Below are 24,927 nucleotides of genomic sequence, written 5' to 3'. Positions count from 1 at the left end.
AATGAAAATCGGCAGTGGGAGTTTAACAGGCTAGCCTGAGCGTGTGTGTCTGCAGCTCCAGCTCAGGGGAGGCCCTGAGAGACACTGCCCTGCTCTGCACCTCGAGTACGATCACCCAGCGCATGTGTGTGTCTGCAGCTCCAGCTCAGGGGAGGCTCTGAGAGACACTGCCCTGCTCTGCACCTCGAGTACGATCACCCAGCGCATGTGTGTGGCTGCAGCTCCAGCTCAGGGGAGGCTCTGAGAGACACTGCCCTGCTCTGCACCTCGAGTACGATCACCCAGCGCATGTGTGTGTCTGCAGCTCCAGCTCAGGGGAGGCTCTGAGAGACACTGCCCTGCTCTGCACCTCGAGTACGATCACCCAGCGCATGTGTGTGTCTGCAGCTCCAGCTCAGGGGAGGCCCTGAGAGACACTGCCCTGCTCTGCACCTCGAGTACGATCACCCAGCGCATGTGTGTGTCTGCAGCTCCAGCTCAGGGGAGGCTCTGAGAGACACTGCCCTGCTCTGCACCTCGAGTACGATCACCCAGCGCATGTGTGTGTCTGCAGCTCCAGCTCAGGGGAGGCCCTGAGAGACACTGTCCTGCTCTGCACCTCGAGTACGATCACCCAGCGCATGTGTGTGTCTGCAGCTCCAGCTCAGGGGAGGCTCTGAGAGACACTGCCCTGCTCTGCACCTCGAGTACGATCACCCAGCGCACGTGTGTGTCTGCAGCTCCAGCTCAGGGGAGGCTCTGAGAGACACTGCCCTGCTCTGCACCTCGAGTACAATCACCCAGTGCATGTGTGTTTCTGCAGCTCCATCTCAGGGGAGGCTCTGAGAGACACTGCCCTGCTCTGCACCTCGAGTACAATCACCCAGCGCATGTGTGTGTCTGCAGCTCCAGCTCAGGGGAGGCTCTGAGAGACACTGCCCTGCTCTGCACCGCTCCTGCAATGACATGCATCATCATTCCAGCTTCTAAAGATTGGATCCAGTCAAGACGTCACAAGCTCTGTGCTTATGTAATGCCTCGCCTCCACGCGCCTGTATTGTAAGATCGGAATCAGGAGGAGCATTGAGAAAGAGATTCCCAAGCAGGCATGGAGAGTCCAGTACTGGTGTACTGACCCTCAGGTTCCTCTGGAGTGAAGGGTTTCCCACAGCAGCAGAGCAAAGCAGTCTTAGTGACTTCACAGCCACCCTGTACACAAGCCATCTATCCATATACACACACACCCACCCACCCACCCAGGCGTACACGAGATAATATATTAAACTTCATTTAAATTATAAAACTGTACAAGGGCCTCAGTGTAGTAAAATACTCATTAGAAGAATCAGTCCAGTGAAATTTTTAAACAATTAAGAAATTTCTTGTTTGTAAACCCTCCCCATCCCACTCCCGTGCCCTGCCCCCTTCCTCCGTTAAATATTAATGTGCTCCTGTAAAAATGACCCTCGTTCCCAGGGACAGACTGAAGCCACAGGTCAAGGAACCTGCTTTTCATAAATAATGCAATTCCAGACACTGAAGTACCCTGCATGTCCAGTAGATGGCACAGTGCTCTAGATGTGACTATAGGCTCACAACACTGGTCCTGATGGCTTCTTAATCCAGAAGTGGATCAAACTGCTCTGCAGCGGGAGTCTTATTTTAAGAAACTCCACACAGAAGCAGCTCAGGGGTGTTGGGTTACAGTTTATACAGTAAAAACAGGAGACGCTTCTCTCATTCAAATCAGTTTCCAGGTCCCGGGTGGGTTTAGTCTGTCCCAGCCTCCCCCCCCCCTCCAAACCCAAACTTGAAAAAACTCACTCAATCAGAGGTGACGCCACGTTGCTCATTACAGTTGGACACACTGGCTACAAGGACCACAATTTTGTTTTTGCCATTTAGGCATCATCCACCCGCCCCGCCCCGCCCCACTCATTCACCCCCAGTGGCTTCAGTGGAGATACACAAGGGGTGGATAGCAAATCTCAAACAGATTAAAAGACAAAACAATTTGAAGATCCTATTTGCTACCTAGTTGTATCAACAACTCAGATCTGCCGCAAGTTCATCCAGGATAATACAAAATAATTTAAAAAAACAACTCTGACCGGCTACATCCAGGATAATAACAGCAAAAAAAAAAAGTGGGTCAGGCTGTGTGAAGGGTTGCTTCGTAACCAGCACTGCAGCAACTGACGTCACCCTGATCAATCCCTCCTCCCACAATATAAACAAGATCAGGAGGAGCTGGAGCGTCACAGTACTGCTCCCCCCCCTCCCCGCACCGCACCAGTATAAACATGATCCGGAGGAGCTGGAGCATCACAGTACTGCTCCCCCCTTCCCCCCCTCCCCCCCTCCCCTCCTCAGTCAATGGGTCCCTGGAAGATGAGCTTCGCGCAGCCCTGCGTGGTCCCCAGCTGTGTGGCGCAGAAGGGGCAAGCTGCGTGGAAGGCGTGCGTGCCGTGGGGCAGGGGGATTTCGGACCAGTACTTGGCGGACTTCTCCGAGCACACGTGGCCGCAGGGCACGAAGACGTGGGTCGGGGCCCCAGAGTCCACGTAGAAGGCAGGCTCAGAGCCGAGCCACAGCGGCACGTAGGGGCCCACAGTCCGGCACATGGGGCACTCCCGCAGGGCGTTGGGCTCCCTCTCGGAGCGATGGCCCCAGTTGTGGTAGCCGTGCACGTGGCCGCAGGAGAGGTAGACCCAGGGCTGCTTGTCCTCGAGCGCTGTCAGGTCGCGGCTGCGCTGCATGCTGGGGAAGGCCAGGGTGTTGAGCCCCACGGGGCACTGCGGCCGGGCCGCGTTCATCTCCTGCCGCAGAGCCTCGATGTGCTTCAGCGTGGGCGTGTGGAAGAGCCCGTCTGCCGTGCGCCACAGCAGCGTGGCCCCACAGAGGTCCACCAGCGAGCCGTCCTGCAGCACATTGCTCTCGCTCTCCACCTGCAGGGGGGAGCAGCACAGAGAGGGTTAGGAGGAGACGCAGTGGATATACAGCTCAGAGGGGGATAGGAGGAGACGCAGTGGATATACAGCTCAGAGAGGGTTAGGAGGAGACGCAGTGGATATACAGCTCAGAGAGGGATAGGAGGAGACGCAGTGGATATACAGCTCAGAGAGGGTTAGGAGGAGACGCAGTGGATATACAGCTCAGAGAGGGATAGGAGGAGACGCAGTGGATATACAGCTCAGAGAGGGTTAGGAGGAGACGCAGTGGATATACAGCTCAGAGAGGGATAGGAGGAGACGCAGTGGATATACAGCTCAGAGAGGGATAGGAGGAGACGCAGTGGATATACAGCTCAGAGAGGGATAGGAGGAGACGCAGTGGATACACAGCTCAGAGAGGGATAGGAGGAGACGCAGTGGATACACAGCTCAGAGAGGGATAGGAGGAGACGCAGTGGATACACAGCTCAGAGAGGGATAGGAGGAGACGCAGTGGATATACAGCTCAGAGAGGGATAGGAGGAGACGCAGTGGATACACAGCTCAGAGAGGGATAGGAGGAGACGCAGTAGATATACAGCTCAGAGAGGGATAGGAGGAGACGCAGTGGATATACAGCTCAGCTGGGGTGCACAATCCTGTCCTCTGGGTTTTAGAAGGATCAAATCTGTAAGAAAGCAAGCCACATTGACAAACGTTTGGGCTAGATGCTTTATCAGTGTATATGGAGGACACTGCAGCACAATAAAGCTCTGGTCAAAACGTTTGTCTGCTTTTTTATTGAGTGTTATAAGGTTTGGTTTTGTTGTAAAACAAAGCCCAGTTCTCAGCTATATTCTTAGCTTGTGGTTCCAATGCAGGTTACTGGTTTAACTGGGGAATTCCAGACCCCAGTCTCTAGAAGTGAATACACATCCCCCTCCCAGTCTCACCAGTTTGCCCCGTGTCTGTGCGGACCGCGTCTCTCGCAGGGTGTGCACGTCTCCACACACAGAGATCTCTCGCCACACCCCCGGCTTGGACTCCTCAGTGAACCCGCCCCTCGGGTGCATCACCAGCACCCCATTGGTCGTCAACCCGTCCATGTGACCGTCCGGATTCTTCCACTTGGCAGCCTTCTCCTGCGAGGGGTCAAACAGAGGTCAGCATCAAAAGCAAGCAAACAAACCCACCCTGTACACACAGGAACACTCAACAGGGATGGGAATCCTATTGCACAGCACTTTCACCCAGTCCAGGTTTTACTATGAGCTTGATTAGCCACAGAGTGCTGATCCCCCTCACACTATCCTCGCCACACAATCACACTCACCCCGAGGGAGATGTTCCTGTCTGCTGATCCCCCTCACTCTATCCTCTCCACACAAATCACACTCACCCCGAGGAAGATGTTCCTGTCTGCTGATCCCCCTCACTCTATCCTCTCCACACAATCACACTCACCCCGAGGAAGATGTTCCTGTCTGCTGATCCCCCTCACTCTATCCTCTCCACACAATCACACTCACCCCGAGGAAGATGTTCCTGGACGTGTCGAACCCCGCTGCGTAGATCCTGGCAGTGTAGGGGGGGCTGCGCTCACACACCACACGGCACGCGAACCGCGAGATTGTGCTCTGAGTCACGGGGGTCTCCTCGCCCCCCGCCCCCCCCGACACCGTGTCCGTCACAACAAAGTCAATCGGGCTCTCAGTCGACCTGCCAATCTGAGAGAGAGAGGAGAAAAAAATAGTTTATTATTAATAGTTGAGTTTATTACTGTGGGTGATAGTGAAGGGTAGCTTCTCCAGCAAAGACGTGCAATGCAATAGGAGTCTTATCTCCATCCCTGGTAGCAAACTAACAGTATGTCACATTAGGTATGCTACTGCTTCACACCCCAGTGCGAGTGGTACGCAGTGTCGCTGGTATGCTTCAGCTTGAGAAGGTACCGTGTTCTACCACCTTGCTTCATTCGCATCATTTCTCACTTTGTAGCTCACTTTACAGATCCCCAAAGCCTTTATTAGATTCCTAGAACCTGTTCACGAGTCTGCTAACAGACTGCCTGTGGGCACCTGCCTTACAGATTCCTCTCCCTGTCTCTGACAGAGACGCTGTGCCTGCCGATGGTTTAATAATAGCTACAATAACAGACTGCCTGTGGGCACCTGCCTTACAGATTCCTCTCCCTGTCTCTGACAGAGACGCTGTGCCTGCCGATGGTTTAATAATAGCTACAATAAGAAGACTGAGAAGGAAAGCAGCCGGGCCCGTCGGCGTTCTAGTGGCTGTGAAGGATTCAAACACTTTGCAGGAAGAAGAGAAAATTACAATAAAACTACCATGACTTTGATAAAAAAGCAGGTTACACTAAACTTCACAAAGCACCAACACTGCGACAGCCTTGACCCGTTCCTGCGGACGCTGCCCCCCGGCCCCCGTACCTGGAACATGTCCGTCTCCTTGTCGTGACAGTACTCCACCACCACCGTCTGATTGCGAGACAGCGTGTACGAGACGCTGTGCTGCCCCTTGCAGTTCACCGCCTGAAACACAAGAGAAGGGAGGAGTCAAAACAACATCTCGTTTCTACGTGCTTACAGAGAGGAGTCAAAGCGTCTGGTATACACAGGTCTCATTCCTATATGCTTACAGAGAGGAGTCAAAGCGTCTGGTATACACAGGTCTCATTCCTATATGCTTACAGAGAGGAGTCAAAGCGTCTGGTATACACAGGTCTCATTCCTATATGCTTACAGGGAAGAGTCAAAGCGTCTGGTATACACAGGTCTCATTCCTATATGCTTACAGGGAAGAGTCAAAGCGTCTGGTATACACAGGTCTCATTCCAATATGCTTACAGGGAAGAGTCAAAGCGTCTGGTATACACAGGTCTCATTCCTATATGCTTACAGGGAAGAGTCAAAGCGTCTGGTATACACAGGTCTCATTCCTATATGCTTACAGGGAAGAGTCAAAGCGTCTGGTATACACAGGTCTCATTCCTATATGCTTACAGGGAAGAGTCAAAGCGTCTGGTATACACAGGTCTCATATAGACCGAAGGAGTCTCGTTCCTATATGCTTGCCCTTCAAACCTGTGTCAAAGGAAATAACCACACAAGACCATAAGCAGGTGAGGTAGCTCCTCTGGACTGGCTGTGAAGAGTTCAGAGCCCCGCTGTGTGCAACAATGTAAAAGCACAGCAGCAGGAGGGGCCGGGGAACAGCCAATGGGTGTGAAGAAAAATACATTAAAAAAAATAAATAATAAAAAAAAAAAAATCACACGCACTCTCCCCCTTCTCTGGCTTGCGATGGAAGATGGACGGGCAGTAGCGTGTTGGGATCCCAGTGCAGCGCAGTGTAATTAGGGTACAGATCTACAGTTTGGGGGCAGGGTATTTGGGGGATGGGGGTAGTAGTGGCAGATGGTTGTGTGTTTGTTTGCTGGAGGGGGGGGGGGGGGGGGCGGGGGTCACAGTTGGGCCCAGCTGTCCTCGCAGAGTCTCTGTGTTAATGATGATGCACCCTCACACTGTCATACAGCATGCTCCAGTCTCCAATACAGACTCCCCACCAGAGACCACAGACAAACACATCAATGTAACACTGACACTCTGAGCTCATTGTTAGTATTTATTTATTTCTAAGGGGGGGGGGTTGCACAGCTGAACGTGCTTCTAGCAAATCCAGTCCCGCCAGGGTATTAACACAGTAAATCCAGTCCTGCCTGGGTATTAACACAGTAAATCCAGTCCCGCCTGGGTATTAACACAGTAAATCCAGTCCCGCCTGGGTATTAACACAGTAAATCCAGTCCCGCCTGGGTATTAACACAGTAAATCCAGTCCCGCCTGGGTATTAACACAGTAAATCCAGTCCTACCAGGGTATTATTTATTTTATTTCAGGACTCAAATGTACAAACTCACTTTTAGTATCCTGCTGATATTCCCTGCTGTATATAATTCACACTTGCAAACTGTATAAAACAGCGGTGTGCGTAAAACATGACGGATGTTACATATTATATATAGTTTAACAATGTACTATTAAAATAAAACCGTAAGATCAATTAATTAAAAAGTGTTAACTTTTAAATAAATTGAAAGAAAAAAAAAGCCCCACACACACACACCCCACACAACATCGGAGAGACGTCCAGGTGAGCACACATCATTTTAAAACCTGATGAATTCATTGTTTGACAGATGACTTTGCAATTGAGACAGAGACACAAAGGAGTCTCTCTCTCTTACAGGGCCTGCAGTTACTGGTTCCTGAGCAGATGGTTGTGCCGTGCCGAGTGTGTGGGAAGCAGAGACGCACGCTGTAGTTACATAAAGACAGGACTCTCTGTAGTGGTGCTGATGTGGGCTGTGAGTTGTAACGTGTTCGTTGCCACTTTGCCAGAAACCCCCTACTGAGATTCGGGGGTGCTTAAATGAGTTCTACACTGGTGATAAACAGATTAGTAATTAAATATGATACACCACAACACACCTCAGGTTAACACACACACACACACACACACCACACACGAGAGCTCAGCATCGCTCAGTTTCACGTCTCGTTCTCTCTCTATCAGGATCACAGGTAGACTCCCTCTAAACAGGATCAAGCGAAAGATTAAAGAGAGAACAGGAAGCAGAATTGCAGGTCGTCTGCCTCTATTAGAGAGATGAAAGGGAGCCGGGGAAGCAAGCAGCAAGCAGCGAGGGCGGTGCGGAGGGGGGGCCTCTTCAGTATTCAATCAGCAACATTGCAAACAAGACACAGCGGAGCAACGAAAAAAAATCAAAGGTTTTTTTGTTTTTTTTTCCTCCCCCAGTGAACCCGTACCCTGTGTCTTCCACACGGTCAGTACTGTCACGATTCAGCAGGGTTGTGGGATTGAAATCAGAAACCCTTATTCAACACTCCAGGGCTGAGAGCAATTCTGTTTGATTCACAGCGCTGGTAGACGATACTGTTGCTGGGAAACCTCGTTTAATGCAGGTTTAGTAATCCGATGCTGGGTCAGACCTCGCAGAACCATCTGGAGAAAGACTATCATGCATCAGTCCGATTTGTCACTCGCACAGCGTCGGTACCGTACGCTTGTCTTTAAATGGATTTCTGCTTCTTCAGGACTGGCGACGCTGTCAAACACATCCAAGACCTCCCTGAGACTAGCGCACATTCACAGTGCCAGAGTCAGAGAGGAGGAGGAGGGGTGCTGCTCCAACTGACAAAACTAAACAAGCAAGCAGCCTCAAGCACAGCTTCCCTTCACACTGCCTGACAGGCTGGCTGCCTCGTGATCTCACACACTCACTCCATCCTCCCCCCGCTGTGAAGCAGTTTGTCCCCCACACAGGGGGGGGTTGACGGGTACACATCAAAGCAGACAGGCGTTTGCAAACAAACTTCATCTTCCAGGCAGCGCAGCCCGCGAGGTGGAACAGTCGGAGCCACGGATCACACCGCTCATCAGTAACCCAGACCGCTCCTCCAAGCTCAGAGCCTCGGTCTATCCAGGCTGTCAGTTCACACCCTCACTCTGACAATCTATCATGTTTAAAATAGAATAAATGACATTTATACAAATTTCTGGGTAGGGTGCAGCTGGGAATCGCAAAAATCGTACTTTTGACAATTTGTGGGGACAAATTAAGTTATAGGATTGGTACACACAAGCAGTATCTAGGGATGGAAATAAGACTCCTGTTGCACAGCAGTTTCACCCATTCCAGCTTTTACTACAAGCATGATTAGCCAAAATGTATAGGTAACAAGCTCAGGTGTGTCATTAAGCTCACAGTAAAACCAGGAATGGATCAATTATTTTGTTCTTGTATCACGAGACAAATCGATTACACACCTCTATCACGACACGATATTCATGTAAAGAAAGTATCACGATTCATCAATGTGCAGTGAATCATTAAATACCCCCCCCCCACACACACACACACACACACACACACACAGTCCAGGGAGACAGAGTGGGAGAGACAGAGACAGAGACAAACAGAGAGGTTCACCAGCTTGCCAGAGATCCTCTACTATCAGCCTTTCACTCTAATTACAGCCCTTCAGCAAGAGGGGGCTACAGTGCGGCACAGAGCGGTGAGGAGACATGAGGGAGCAGCCAGACAGCCAGCCCCTCGCTTCAACACAGAGAGAGACAGCAAACCAGTTACAACAACTTCAACTGCTGGATCAAAACAAAACAATCATTTCACAGAAAAAAAAAGAAGAAAATGTGGGGGCAGAGGCAGTGTGGTCTAGTGGTTAGAGCTGAGTTTCAACACAAAACCAGATAAGCAGCTCTCTAGAAACATGTGAAAGTGTCAAAGACAGAGACCGACTGATGCACACAGACAGACAGGCTGCATATACCCCCAGCCCCTAATGGTGATGCTCAGCTAGTTTCACGATGGATTTCCTCTACCCTGTACTCGAATGTGATCTTCTCTGTGTGTCCTCTTCTAAAAATCACACACTCGGTACGAAGCAGCAGCACAAACACGGTGTTCACAGAGCAGTAGGAACAGCTGTCTTTCACAGGAGACGGGTAATCAAGGTCCGGTCTACTCTGCACACATCAAGAGATCCCAGAGACACGCGTTACCCTTTGTGATCACCAATCCAGACCAAAACACATACAAATGGCTTGGCTGGCAGTAGAGGAGTGAGTGAGGGGGCTGGCATCTCCTTTCTCACTCAGCAATTACCCACGTCCTCCTCCTCCTCCTCCTCCTCCTCCTCTTCCAACAGCGTGGCACCCTTCAACTCACAGCCACCTCCTACACAGAGACCAGGCACACACTAATCACAGGGTAGTGATTAGAGCCGAGGGACGGGGGGGGGAGAGCGACAGTATGGATCGACAGAGGGAAGAGGATTTTTTTTTTTTTTTAAAGCAAGCTTCACCAGCACCTCTTTCTTTGAAGTAAACAGCATGATGTTTGTTTGCAGGATTGCCAAGCTACTCAGAGTAGCAGACTACTTGATATAAAACATCTTGCTGTAAAGGGCTGTCTGCTGGCAGGCAACGTGACCAAATACATTCCAGCACAGAAACAAACAGTACAAGAAAACTGTCCAAATCGGGTCAAGAAAGCAAGAAGGATGAGAAGCACATGCGTGAGGCGAAAAAATGTGAGTCCGGCTTATTATGAAATACACAACATATCACAAAACCACCACCCACAAACAAAAATAGAATAATAAGGCTATTAGAGATTCCAGAGCACAGAGTTTGCACATGTTTGGGATTAAAAAAAATAAAAAAAAGTAAGAAAAACAAACAGCGAAGGCAACAATTGACCAGAATACAGTCTTTACTGGGTTAAGAACACAAGCCTAATGTCTTCCAGTTGTAAGAATCTGTGTAAATGAATATATCTGAAATAATAATCATAATAATAATAATCCTGCATTTGCCTGCAGGCTAGATAGTGAGTGAATCTCTCTCCTTTCTTTTAGGAAATCCCAGAGACGGACAGGGAGCTGCCTTGAACCGCGTGCACCCGGCACTAATCCTGACCACACACTCACCAACAAGGAGCGCAGTGGACTGGCAATCCACAGCACACACAGGAGAAGAGGAGGATCTGGGAGCGAGGGAAGCCTGGACTGAACCAGGTACTGCCACCCAGAGCTGAACACACACACACACAGACAGGAGAAGAGGAGGATCTGGGAGCAAGGGAAGCCTGGACTGAACCAGGTACTGCCACCCAGAGCTGAACACACACACACACACACACACACACACACACACACGAGAAGAGGAGGATCTGGGAGCGAGGGAAGCCTGGACTGAACCAGGTACTGCTACCCAGAGCTGAACACACACACACACACACACCACAGTCTTGCATCTTTATAGAGACCTTGCATTGACTCTAATGAAGTGTACACTTACAATTACAATAGGGGATGAAGAAAATACATCTGCATTAAAAAAAAATAACCCAAAAGTAGTTTAAAATCAGTTAGGGGTTTCTTTGTGTGGATGAAATGGTCCTATATGCCCGCACAGTGCTGGGAGGGTTACCTTGCTGGCCTGGGGTCTGGGGTGTGTTGAGGACGTGCACAGTGCTGGGAGGGTTACCTTGCTGGTCTGGGGTCTGGGGTGTGTTGAGGACGTGCACAGTGCTGGGAGGGTTACCTTGCTGGTCTGGGGTGTGTTGAGGACGTGCATAGTGCTGGGAGGGTTACCTTGCTGGTCTGGGGTGTGTTGAGGACGTGCACAGTGCTGGGAGGGTTACCTTGCTGGTCTGGGGTGTGTTGAGGACGTGCACAGTGCTGGGAGGGTTACCTTGCTGGTCTGGGGTGTGTTGAGGACGTGCATAGTGCTGGGAGGGTTACCTTGCTGGCCTGGGGTGTGTTGATGACGTGCACAGTGCTGGGTTTCACCCCGTTGGCCTTGGCTCTCTTGTAGAGCGAGAACCGACTCTTCCTGCGGCCGCGGTCTCCATTCGGGAGGGACCCGTTGTACCTGTGAGAGAGAGAACGAGACAGGCAAGGTTACAGGATGATCACTGCAGTAACACAATCACACACTTGAGCGGAGCTGCACTGCGCTGACCCACTGTACCTGCGAGAGAGGGGGGGGGGGGGGGCAGGGTTACAGGACTATAGTAATATTTCACTTTTTTTTTTTTGCAGATTCAGCTCCCTTGAGGTCTGTACAGTAAATCACGTTTAATTCATGTTTATAATAGTCATGGCCCTGCTGCAACAAGCAATACAACTCAAATATCGATCATCTTATAAAAACACTTTGCGATGGGTTATTTCCACTTAAATTTATTCTAAAAACATGTGAGAAACAAGTCCTAATCCAACCCAGCCCCGTCTCTATTGAGTTACGCTGGCAGTTCACATCACTGATCGCCGTGTCTTTCCTTTTGTCTGTGCAGCTCTGTGAGAGTGTGTGTCCCCGCTGTGCTCCGTGTGTAGCTCAGCTGGTGTCCTGTGTCTGTCCTGCCATCTGTCCATGCTACCCACACCCCCCCCACCTCCCGGCAGCGGTCCATGGGCGCCCCCTGCTGCACAACAGCCTCCTCATCCACAGGTTGTTTTTTTTTTTTGAGTGAGGCTGCGTGCGTCAGTGAAATAGGGAGGCAAGGATTTGCACACTTTAACGGGGATAGATCGAGACTCTTCTGTACGCAGAGCCACCAACAGAACAGATGAAAGGTCTGCTGTTAGAGGTTTAATATATTCCAGTGTTGTACAAGAGCGCTCATCCTGTGCAGTGTGGACGAGGCTCGGGCTGCCCAACCACGTCTCTTATAACAAGTACCTTGCATGCTAACTTCAATGAAAACTGCTCTCAGGAGGAACCTCTAGTATCAATCAAACAAAAACCTTTATCCAGAGGAGAACAAATTCTCATTTCCAACGTCGACCTGGCAAGAGGCTCACACCACCACAGCAAACAAAACACAACGAGGGAGGAACAACAAAACACACAATCAAATCATAACTCAGCAGCAACAAACAAAACACAACGAGGGAGGAACAAAAACACACAATCAAATCATAACTCAGCAGCAACAAACAAAACACAACGAGGGAGCAACAAAAACACACAATCAAATCATAACTCAGCAGCAACAAACAAAACACAACGAGGGAGCAACAAAAACACACAATCAAATCATAACTCAGCAGCAACAAACAAAACACAACGAGGGAGCAACAAAAACACACAATCAAATCATAACTCAGCAGCAACAAACAAAACACAACGAGGGAGCAACAAAAACACACAATCAAATCATAACTCAGCAGCAACAAACAAAACACAACGAGGGAGCAACAAAAACACACAATCAAATCATAACTCAGCAGCAACTTTGCATTTAACAAATAACACGGTGGTGCTCACCCTCTGAAACGATTTCTGAAATCACAAAAAGGCGGAGCGCTCCTCAACAATTGGAAGTGCGTAGTCAAAATAAAAATGTTTTCGTTTGGACGGGCGCGGTCTTGTTTTTTTAAAGCTGAAATGATCAAACTCATTTCTGGACTCGGAGTGCGGTCCCTCTACTCTGTGAATGTTAAAAGTGATTATAGAAACACTCACCGAGTCATCATTTTAATAGCAGCCACTAGCTGTGTCTTTACCTGCTACACACAGCATTACTGTAGCTCGTGTTTGAGGCGTGTTCAATGTATATGTCTGTGTGCAAATGAAAAGCAGAAGACTTATGGCAAATAGAGACAGGGTTATTTTGCCTCTTCAAACAGTTTCACAGACTAACATTTAAATGAAGAAATATTTGTTGACGAGCTCACAATTATTCTTTTGTCATCTTAATTCTGTTTCATCCTTCGTGAAACAGACCAGCCTGATTGGGCAATTAAGGTCCCGGGGCTGTGGACCATAAATCCAAACTCACCAGCTGTCCTGCACAGCTGGGATTCAAAGCCACCCCCCTCCCTCCATCCATCCATCCATCCATCCCATCTGACATCCCGACCTCTGGGGCTAGCATAGGGAAACAAAGGGATTGAGAGGATAGGAAAGAGAAACGTACAGGCGACAGAAATAAAGAATGAGAAATGATAAACCTGGGGGTGGGGAGATAGGAAAGAATGTAGCAACAAAGGAAAGAGGGAAATAAGAGGGGGAGAGACGCTTTGCAGGGGGGGGGGGACAGGCTGAGGAAGAGGGTAAAAGACATTGGAGAAAAGGAAATAGATGGGATGAGATAGGAGGAAAACAAACTGAAGCCACACAGAGAAAGACAGGAGTAGAGGGGTTAGGAGAAGAGAGGCAATCAATGGGAGAGGCAGGGGGAGAAACGTGGGTTAAGACAAAGGGAAAGAAGCCATGAAGAGAGGGAATCAGGAGTGGAGGAATACAGGAAGAGAGTGGGAAGACAACTGGGGAACGTGGAACAGAAAAAAAAAAAACAGGCAGACAATGAGAGAATGCAGCTGGAAAAACAGAGGAGAAAGACAATCAGGAGAACGAGATCATGAGAGGCGGAGAGGAGGGAATAGGAACAGGAGTAAAACAAACAAAAAAAAAAACACACACACACAGAGGGATCAAAGCGAAAAGACGGAGGTAATGACCGAGAAAGAGGTCACCTGTCCCCATCATCCAAACCCAACACACACACACACAGCAACGCACTGCAGTATTAAAGGAGTGAGCAGCGGCTTGGGAGGTCAGGACTTCGTACATCTTGTTTGCCTGGATCCTTGTCATTCTTGCACATTCCCAGTAGGTAGTAAAGCTGGCGAGTGGAGAACCACAATGCAACAGAGGAAGAGGAGGCGGCGTTGGGGAGGTTTATTAAACCGAGCCTTGTGCTTTCTGAAAACAAAACAAGATCTTGCAAATCGGCAACGGACAACGATATCCTGCACTGCTGCATTACCCCACAGTGTGAGCGGCGCTCTTGTTATCCTGCATTACCCCACAGTGTGAGCGGCGCTCTTGTTATCCTGCATTACCCCACAGTGTGAGCGGCGCTCTTGTTATCCTGCATTACCCCACGTGTGGTGCCGACTGGTTTACCCACCAATAGAGCGTCACAAACCCCTCATTCAATCAATGGGATCGAGCTCTCCACAGACGAGGGCCATTGGGGCTGACTGGGCTAATTTACCATTCCGAGAGAGACCACTGAAGAAACAGCTGCTGGGGTTAGCGTGGATTGCTGATCACCACAGAGGCTGAAAAGCAGCACTCCTCACAAACCCAAGCAGCTGTTTCTTCGCTCGTTTCACTTGGAATGGCGAGTTAGCCCGATCAACACCAGGCCCCTGAATTCTGTGGATCACTCGATCCGAATGTTTCAACGGGTGCAGAGTGAGATGCAGCTGCACTGAAACTGGACCCCACAGCACACCTGCTCAGGAATCTGAAGCTCCAGCTACACAAACTCTGCAGAGTGCCTCCCGTTAGGAGGGGACTGGGATCAACCCACACACCCTCTCCATCAGCTGGAGCCCAGACCCTGCGAACAGGCTCGAGGAATAGCAGAGTCTAGCTGGAACAGTCAACAAAAAAACACCATGCTACCAGCGAGGAGACACAGAGGGCTTTGTAACAATAACACTACAACTAATAATGCTACTGCTAATCATAACCATAATAATACGCTGTTGAACTCCCTGAGAAATAGTTGGCTATTTTATACATTCTGTATTGCTCATTAAATGGGGGGGTACAGTTAACACATTTTTGTAAGATAGTTTCGCTTTTTTAAAGCGCATGTTGGCCCCTGGGTTGTGCTTCTTTGAGAAATCGGCACAAAGCAGGAAGTGGAAATCAGTACGTGAGTAACGCAGTGGCCGTCACACTTGAACTTCACTGCAGACGAGCCTACCTACATACTGGCGTATTACTTATTAGCACAGGAGAGGAGAAAAGCAGGGACACAGACGCCACCGTTAAGTGCTCAGACAGGGTTCGAAACTCACACCAGCGTACGATGCACCCAGTCCTGGGGCTCAGCACTCCCCTTGTTTAGGTACAGTATTGAAAACGAGTTTCCAGGTGCCAGGTATTCAAGCAATAGAGACTGTGCAGTCACTAAAGAGAGCGTACGCATTTACAAACGTTTTAAAAGGGGAAGCCCGAATCCTAGAAGCACCATTCACTGCACACAGAAGGCTCCCAAGCCCCCTCGCTCCCCCATCTCTCTCGCTGGCAGCCCAGGCTGATGAATGTTTAAGTGACTCTGGGGACGAATCTCGATGATGAACACTCTTTGAAATGCAAACAGGCCCTGATCACTGGGATTAAAGTGCCTCTTGATGTTCTGTTAAAAGCACATCTTTTTATTATAAAACAGCCTCGAGTGGCAATTAGAGCGTCTGTTTAAACAGGCAGTGCTTTAGTTTTTTTTGTTTGTGATAGAGATAGAGATAGACACACACACACACACATCAATACATTGATAGATATGTAGACTGCGACCCGGGTTCGACACACACGTTCCAGTACACATGCATGTGGATCAGAGCCTGCTGCTCTGCTCACACGCAGGGCTGAGTTCATTGGATAGTGGAATACCAGGATCAGCTTTTCCATTCTGTTAATCAGGTAAAAATACCAGGATTCGCATCTCCATTACCCCGGCTAATCTGAACACAAGAGAAAGGCTTTGCTATTTTGAGCAGCAGCCGCAGCTTGTATGTACAGTATATACAAACAGGGAGGGAAGCCCTACCAGCCACAGACAGACCCCTGCAATCCAGCGCAGAACCTCACTTCTGCAACGCAAGGGGCACACGTCACATGCATTCTCTCTCTTTCTTAAACTGAGGGAACAGAGGTTTACAGCACATTCCAATTATAGCCAGCATACTGCGAACCTCTCTCTCCAGCTTGGGATGCGACAGCTTTGTGCCGGCAGTCAGCAGCACTTTAAAGGCATCTCAGTGTCAGACTGCCTGCTCCCTTCCTAACAGGTGGACTGGCTGAGCCCTGCTCCACCGCAGTGCCACTCATCGTGTTCCTTTCAGTGGAACACCCTTGAAGCAGGGTGTGGGAGTCTCAGCTCTCTACAGAGGAGCTTCACAGCTGCCACTCAAAACCCTGCACAAAGCGCTTATTGTTAGTTTGGTTTTTAAACTTTATTTTCCCCCATGAATGCATTGCTATTGTGTGCTTACAAAGCCGCTTAGTTCAAAAGCCATGTGGGATAATAGTCAAGCCTCCCATTACATAACAAGTTTCAGCTATTTCAGCTACAGACGAGCAGGTCATTTTACAACCTGCTCAAGAGGACCACGGAGGGAGGCTTGCTCAACCGGCATCGATGGCTTAAATAATTCAGTCTTCAAAATGACACTCAATTTTATTACTTTTTTGTGTAGCTCATTCCCCACCGCAGAAGAGAACGTCAGACACGTTCACCACGTGAAGCTCCACATCTCTTTGCGATGCACACACAGCGCCTTGCTCTCTCCAGCTCATGTGGTTTATTTGAGCAGTAGCAGCATCATTACCCTCCTCCCTGAGTTTAGGGCACCTGGGTCAGATTGACCCAGATGAATTGTTCATGATGAAAGCTGGTGGTAAGCACTCTGTCAGCCCATTCATCTCCAGTTGTGTGGCCAGAACTGAACATCGCTGCAGAATGCCTACTGCTGCTTTCTTTCACTGCAAATAGATTAATGGCGCTATGCATTAGTGGACCAGTGTAACGCATTACTGAAATCATTTTGGGGGGAGGGTGCTGCAGGTATCAGGCAGAGGAGGGGTTTCACATACAAAGGGGTTAAAAACAAACATGTGAGAGACGTCGGCTCAGTCAGGCAGACAGACAGACACCTAGCTAGCTAGCTAGCTATTGCTGCAGCCAGGCTCCTGCAGAAAGCCACAGTGCAGGAGTGTCTCGCTGTTTCAGACACCACCAGGCTAGTAATCTACACAACTCATCTACTGCAGCTTATGTTGTCACTGTCGAGGGAAAAGAAAGAGAGCCAGAGAGAGAGAGAGAGAGCGCGAGGAGAGGAGACGCACTGCTCCGAATATTCTAGTACACCGTGCTCGTCATGATATCTTGCCCATTTGAGAATTCATTAATTTGGTTAAGTCACGTACAGTCCACCTTGACAGCAACATGCATGCGTATTACATTTTACTCTGTCCGATTCCGTGTTGTTTTCAGTATTCCAGCCAGGGAAACTGCAGGAGGGGAGAAAAGCAGGGACACAGCAGCCACCTTGAAGTGCTCAGCCAGGGTTCGAAACTCGCACCAGCCTCACAATGCACCCGGTCCTGGGGCTCAGCACTCCCCTTGTTTAGGTATAGTCCATCAGGCCCTTGCTAAATCTGCTTACTCTGCCTCGTAGCATGAAATGAGTGTGCAGTCTTTATATTAGGGAGTTCATGCAGCTACAGGGAAAATAGCAATGTAATGAACAGGAGACAAAACCACAGGGAAGACATCTGGCTGCGATAACACGTTAACCTTTTAATGATGAATACTGGATCATGGATGCGACGGATCGATCTATTCTGGCAGGTCTTTAATTACTTTTCTTGCTGTGTTCAGAGACACTTCATAGTCTGGTTACGGGAGACTGGTTTCCATTACAGCTTTCATTATTCAAGGAAAATGAACACTGTTGAGACAAGCACACCCCCTTCACAAACAAGCAAGTCCTGGCAAGACAGCTAGTTAAACAAATCCAATTTACAACAGCGGCTCACTGCAATTAACAAGAACGCAGTCAGCAAGGACGTTAAAGCAGACCACTGTCAGAAGATGGGAGTCTCTCTGATGACAGAAGAAAGGGTTAATGCTCCCTTCTGTCTGGAACATAGTGCCAATAGATTCTCTTTTAGTCTCATTACCAGGCATTATAAAAGAAGATGAGAAGACTTTAGGGAAATTGCGATCATTGACTAATCTCCATTAGCGAGATTTGATATTGGAGCCCATTCCCCGTGTAGCAGGGTAAGTAATCATATGTTAATGTCACAATATCCATCATGATCAGGACTTCATTTCCAGCGCTGGCTGTATGGCACGCTGTCTGTGTACAGATATACAGAATTACACACACAGGGAGAGTCACAAACAACTCATCACAGGAATACAGAGCTCCAGCTTTCTTTCTCTATCTGACTTGCACATCAAAGTGAAACACTGAAGACATTAGTAAAGGGTCCTCCTACAGGAAAATAAAAGGACTTTACTGTCAGCACTGCCCACCACGAATCAACCCAACTCGTAAATCACACTGAACTGCTAAATATCAAAACGGGAGCACTGCGCATCACTGAACATGAATTATTATGTTTCCATTTTTACACTGAGATGGTCGTTGCACACAGGCACGCATACACTGCAGTGTTGACGAACATGAGGACTTGGTGTTCACAAACGCAGTTCATGGGCAAAGTGTTGGTGGAGAGCGAGAGAGAGACAGAGGCGAGAGAGAGAGAGAGACACGGAGATCCTCTATGAAGAGTATCCAGGTAGACCGAAGCACTTTGTGAGGCTGCATTCCTGTTCCACATGGCTGTCTGCCTGTGAAACTCAGACAGGATTTCTTTCAGAATCACCCTGCATTTGCCATCATGTTAACACATGCTGTATGAAAATCACGCTGGAGCCTCACAGGAAATACTTTGCGGTCCTGGTCTCATGTATACTCACAAATACAGGTAAAAAGAGTTCTCTTTTTAATTAGAAAACTGAACTGTGCATTGTTCAGCTCAACAAAAAGAATACGGAAGGAAAAAGGTGAAATTCAAGAAGTCATGTAAACTGTACATCGGCTAGGTTTCCCTGTCTGAGGGCCCTTCATGACTGCAATTCTGTTTAAATAGCCTTGTGATTAGTTTTTTTGTGTGTGCGCAAGTCGGATTGTGAAATAAAGAGGTTGCACGGTATTTGTATGTTCCCTGCCAGGAAAGGTGTTCACAGAGTCTGTGGCGCTCCTGTCATGTCATTTAAACCACAGGTGCCGGCTGCTCTTCCCTGAGGCTGATGCGGTTCATCTGCGGTAGAGAAGCACACCTCTCATCAGTTATCTGCCTGCTACACCGCTCTACCTACCTGAGGGAGCTTTTAACATTTCAGTTTTTAACCATCTTTACAATGCCTGTGCTGTACCCCAGCCAGCCAGAACACTCCCTGCCTGGGTCCAGGTGGGAATGCTGGGATGGAAATAAGACACCCATTGTAAAAGCAGTTTGATCCATTCCTGGTTTTACTATAAGTTTATTAAGACACAACTAAGCTTGTTACTTAGACACTGTGGCTAATCAAACTCATAGCAAAACCTGGAATGGGTGAAACTGCTGTGCAACAGGAGTCTTACTCTCCTCCCTAGAACAGGAGCCAGAAGCATAAGGTTTCAATCCAGCAATCCAGCTCTGGACTCCTTCACCTGAGTCTGCCAGACGGCACAGGGCGGTGATGACGTCACTGCAGCGGCGATGACATCACTGCAGCGGTGCGCGCAAAGCAACACACACTGAGGCACCGAATGAAGCAATACCCTTGGAGCAGGATCCCAATCTGAATCATATCCAACATTACACAGCATTTCTCGATTCAGCACTAGTGTTTAACAGCTATTGGTGACACTGTTGAACTGGACAGCTTCCCCTCCTCGTTAAAATAACTTGAAGAATAGCAGAGCCCAGACTCTCCATCACAGCCACTCAAGAGGTGCGACTAACAGACTCTAGTGAATAGAGAACGCTGCAGCCACAGTGGAGAGCCGACCAGCCACTCTAATACTCCCTATAGCACGTTAGCACGGGTCTGCATTTGTACCTGGGATGACTGCTTGGTTATTCAGAATAAACACAGTGAACATGTTTATGTGGGTAGTTTTTTAGTGTAATTGTAAATATAATTGTAATTACTGCAGTATAATTGTAACTAACTGAACAATAGAGCATTGTAACCAAGTACAGGTCAGTAAACAATTCTGCTGTAACGGTCATTACAATTAGAAGTGGCTTCAGGTCTGGTGGCCGTTTACTGCACTTCTACCTCAGCTGGGTTAAGACCAACGCAGCAGTGAAACGCTTTCCCACATCAAACTCGCTTCCAGAACACTGACACGAGATTTATATACTGTACAAGAGCCAGGAGCATCCACATTCAACTCGCAGTCCAGGCACTAGAGCTGCACTTGGTTAAAATGCTGCTTTTAATTAAAAAAAACATGCAGAGAGCAATGAAATTAAAAACGAGCAACGCAACGTCTGACAAACCCACTGGCCGCACAGGGAGCCCGTTGTGAAATGACCAACAATGAACAATGAATAGGTTTTTGACAGGCTGCGGTGAAAAGGACAATGGACAGAGGCTGAGATCCAGGCTGTGGTGAAAAGGACAATGGACAGAGGCTGAGATCCAGGCTGTGGTGAAAAGGACAATTGACAGAGGCTGAGATCTAGACTCCAGTGAAAAGGACAATGGACAGAGGCTGAGATCCAGACTGCAGTGAAAAGGACAATGGACAGAGGCTGAGATCCAGCACCTCCGCTACAGTCAATACCTTCCTTCATTTCAGAAATAATCCAGATCCAGCTTTGTTATTCTTTTCCACTCAATTCAAAAACATGCTCAGCTCAAACTGCCCAATAACAGATTTTTTTTTTATTCAAGCTACTTTAAAATAGCCTATTAGTTGCTTTTACAAAACAAACAAAAAAATGGAAATAAGACTCCAGTTGCACAGCAATTTCACCCATTCCAGATTTTACTATGCGCTTGATTAGCCTCAGTGTATAGTTACAAGCTGGGGTATTAAACCTATAGTAAAAGCAGGACTGGATCAAGCTGCAATTCAATGGGAGTCTATTTCCATCCTGTAACACTGCCTGCTATATTACAATACAGCACAACACAGCAGCGCTGACCCCTCGCTTGTAGAATGGCTTCACTTGCTGTATTTATTTTTTTAGTAGGTGTTCCTCACACACACAGTTTAGCAATGCTGTGTTGAATACACGCCTAATTCTATTAGAAATGAAGCTTTCTGAAGCAGTTTGACAATGACACCTGCTCCACACAGCCTCGTTAGCGTCCTACACGGTACACTGTAAAGACTGCAGCGCAGCGACGACAGCCTGCGCAGTCCCTGAATCACCGTGTACGCCACGGTCTGGACTGTGACGTGAATCATCACCCTTCGGAGCGGAATCTGTTATCCGAATACCTCAAGTGAGTATTTACTGAATAGAACACCCCCAGCATCCGAAAATCTAGACATGGAGACCGAGCATTTCCTCCGGATTATGCAAGAAGACTACGTTAACAACAAAACGCCGAGTTCCTTATTTATTTATTAAATTAATTAATTGTATATATATATATATATATATATATATATATATATATATATATATATATATATATATATATATATATATATATGTGCGCCGAGCATAAGACCAGGTTACATGTTATATTGTTTATGTAGAATGCATGTAATCATTTCAAGACAGGAAAAACTCTTACAATTTGGGCGGAAATGAAATACACCACAACTTCAGAAACCGACCGGGTCTTGCCGAAACTGGAAATCTGACAAATCAAAAATCACAGGCGTTTCTTTTACCTATCCGTGTCGCTGAGTGGAGAATGCGAAATATTTATTAAAAATGAGTCACTAAACATAATCCCTCCTTAGGTTGAGTGGAATATCACTATACAGAGGTGTGCTGTTTTATTAGAAAATGCTCACCTAACGAGTTGTGTGTATGCATAGCGTGTTAATACTGGGAACGAGTAACAATGGAGAGATCGCACGCTTCTGAAGCTTAACCAGCAGAAAGTGAGCGTAGTCGCTAAACCGGGGCGCAATTCGCTGTAATGAATTGGTAAATACAGGATGTTTGTGCTGTGGACGGTGATAGTCTGGCAACGCTGATCGTGCATCACGGGGAGAGGGAAACATCGCTTCAATGTAATTGCAATCCTTCCACACGTCGCTTCATATCAGTTTATCTGAACTCCAGCCAGAGAATGTTTCCATTTAACCCGTCGCCACGTTCCAGCGGAAGTTGCAAAACAAGATGTAAAATAACGAACACAGTGCAGATACATAAACAGCGATCCGATTTACCAACGCCGTGATAGCAAAAAAAAAAACAAAGCAAACGCAGACACGCCATCCGCGACTAAAACACATTACAGCCGCGGAGACTTCGCCATCCCCGTTTCCCTCGGCCTCTGCATCTCTCTCTCCTAACCCGGGCAGACAGACCCCCCATCCCCCAATCGCATTCCCCTCGCTGGTGGGCCGAAACTCGACTCGACCCACGATGCGTGCCCCGCTATATCAGCTCACAAACACGGCAATTCTCAATGCTAACTGCTGTATCGTACATGTACATGTAGTTTATGAAACACCCCCCCGAGACCCACTCCTTTGTTAGATTTAAACCTCGTTATAGCGATCACTTAAAACACACACACACACGCTACAGGGATATCTGCATTCGACTTGTAAACAAAAACAATTCTGTTTAACTAAACGCAAAACAAACTCAAACGCTTAGACGCCAAGTAGTTTTATAAAGTTGTTGGGGGTAAACATTCCAAAAAATAAATAAATAAATAAGAAATACAATTCCGATCGTTTTGATAGCGAGCTAATAATTCCTGTTGAGTCGCGGCCACAGGTCCAGGGTCCGGCTGGCGTGTGATCAGCCTGACCCGCATTCGCTACTCACCCCAGCACGACGAGCTGCCCGTAGGTCACACAGGGTCCGGCTGGCGTGTGATCAGCCTGACCCGCATTCGCTACTCACCCCAGCACGACGAGCTGCCCGTAGGTCAGAGGGTCCGGCTGGCGTGTGATCAGCCTGACCCGCATTCGCTACTCACCCCAGCACGACGAGCTGCCCGTAGGTCACACAGGGTCCGGCTGGCGTGTGATCAGCCTGACCCGCATTCGCTACTCACCCCAGCACGACGAGCTGCCCGTAGGTCACACAGGGTCCGGCTGGCGTGTGATCAGCCTGACCCGCATTCGCTACTCACCCCAGCACGACGAGCTGCCCGTAGGTCACACAGGGTCCGGCTGGCGTGTGATCAGCCTGACCCGCATTCGCTACTCACCCCAGCACGACGAGCTGCCCGTAGGTCACACAGGGTCCGGCTGGCGTGTGATCAGCCTGACCCGCATTCGCTACTCACCCCAGCACGACGAGCTGCCCGTAGGTCACACAGGGTCCGGCTGGCGTGTGATCAGCCTGACCCGCATTCGCTACTCACCCCAGCACGACGAGCTGCCCGTAGGTCACACAGGGTCCGGCTGGCGTGTGATCAGCCTGACCCGCATTCGCTACTCACCCCAGCACGACGAGCTGCCCGTAGGTCACACAGGGTCCGGCTGGCGTGTGATCAGCCTGACCCGCATTCGCTACTCACCCCAGCACGACGAGCTGCCCGTAGGTCACACAGGGTCCGGCTGGCGTGTGATCAGCCTGACCCGCATCCGCTACTCACCCCAGCACGACGAGCTGCCCGTAGGTCACACAGGGTCCGGCTGGCGTGTGATCAGCCTGACCCGCATCCGCTACTCACCCCAGCACGACGAGCTGCCCGTAGGTCACACAGGGTCCGGCTGGCGTGTGATCAGCCTGACCCGCAATCGCTACTCACCCCAGCACGACGAGCTGCCCGTAGGTCACACAGGGTCCGGCTGGCGTGTGATCAGCCTGACCCGCATCCGCTACTCACCCCAGCACGACGAGCTGCCCGTAGGTCACAGGGTCCTTGTTCGGGGCACAGTGCTCCTCCTGACTGGGAGAAAACATTCGCGAGTCCGGTCAACAACGCGATCACAACGCAGCCACCTTCCGTGCTCTGGAAACTCGGCGAGGAAACCCTTCAAACGGGGGAGACGGTAAACCCCATCCAGGCTGCTCTTTTTCGACGTGGTAACCGCTAGTTCTTTCTTTTTTTTAATTTATTATTTGTTCGTTTACTTTCTTACGTCTCTTTTTCTCACTTTGTTTTAAGCAGACAATCGCGCCACGCACGAGCTCCGCTCCCGTCGGCGGTTCAGTCAGTTCTGGAGCCGCGAGACACACAAACAATACAAAGTCGGGGGCGGACTGTACCAACTGCTCACACGCCGTGAGGCGGGGGGGGGACCACAAGCAGACTCCAAAACACACCTTTCTAATAAAAATAAAATCAATACCGCAATCAGGTTATTATACAATTAAGATATTTATAATATGCATTTGAGTGTATGTGTAGGCTTACAATACAACCGAGAGTGTGAATTTTGGGAATTACCTATTGTGTCTCCTCCGCGGTATTGGGATGGCCCCCCACTGTTATGTAAACAGAGAGTGAGTGGAGATTCTTAAAGGGGCAGTGTTATATTTTACATGTGATCTAGTGACAAGGAAGAAAGACTGGGAGGCAGTGTGGCCAAGTGATTTAAGCAGATGGACTGGGATGCAGTGAGGGCTTGTGGTTAGTGCTGACTTGTGACTAAGATGCAGTTCTATGGGTGCCTCAACACATCAAAACCCTAAGAGTGTACTT

General features: G+C 48.9%; 1 protein-coding gene across 2 annotated transcripts; it reads right to left on the bottom strand.

The window, feature by feature from the left end:
- Nucleotides 1–2,339: 2,339 nt before the first annotated feature.
- On the bottom strand, nt 2,340–24,463 carry LOC117415836 (E3 ubiquitin-protein ligase pellino homolog 2). Of its 2 annotated transcripts, XM_058986573.1 has the most exons (6): nt 24,109–24,463; nt 11,279–11,408; nt 5,360–5,461; nt 4,442–4,639; nt 3,866–4,054; nt 2,340–2,927 (listed from the first exon to the last, which is right to left on the bottom strand). In XM_058986573.1, the coding sequence occupies exons 1-6, from the start codon at nt 24,183–24,185 to the stop codon at nt 2,349–2,351; spliced, it is 1,275 nt and encodes a 424-aa protein (XP_058842556.1). In that variant the 5' UTR covers nt 24,186–24,463; the 3' UTR covers nt 2,340–2,348. The 2 variants fall into 2 exon arrangements, with proteins under 2 accessions (XP_058842556.1, XP_058842558.1); XM_058986575.1 differs by lacking the exons at nt 11,279–11,408; nt 24,109–24,463 and adding an exon at nt 10,965–11,256.
- Between the last annotated feature and the right edge of the window lie 464 nt (nt 24,464–24,927).

This window comes from Acipenser ruthenus, chromosome 15 (assembly GCF_902713425.1).
Source record: "Acipenser ruthenus chromosome 15, fAciRut3.2 maternal haplotype, whole genome shotgun sequence".
Lineage (NCBI taxonomy): Eukaryota > Metazoa > Chordata > Actinopteri > Acipenseriformes > Acipenseridae > Acipenser > Acipenser ruthenus.
The sequence above is the reverse complement of the archived record's forward strand: the minus strand, read 5'-3'. Positions and strand labels throughout refer to the sequence as shown.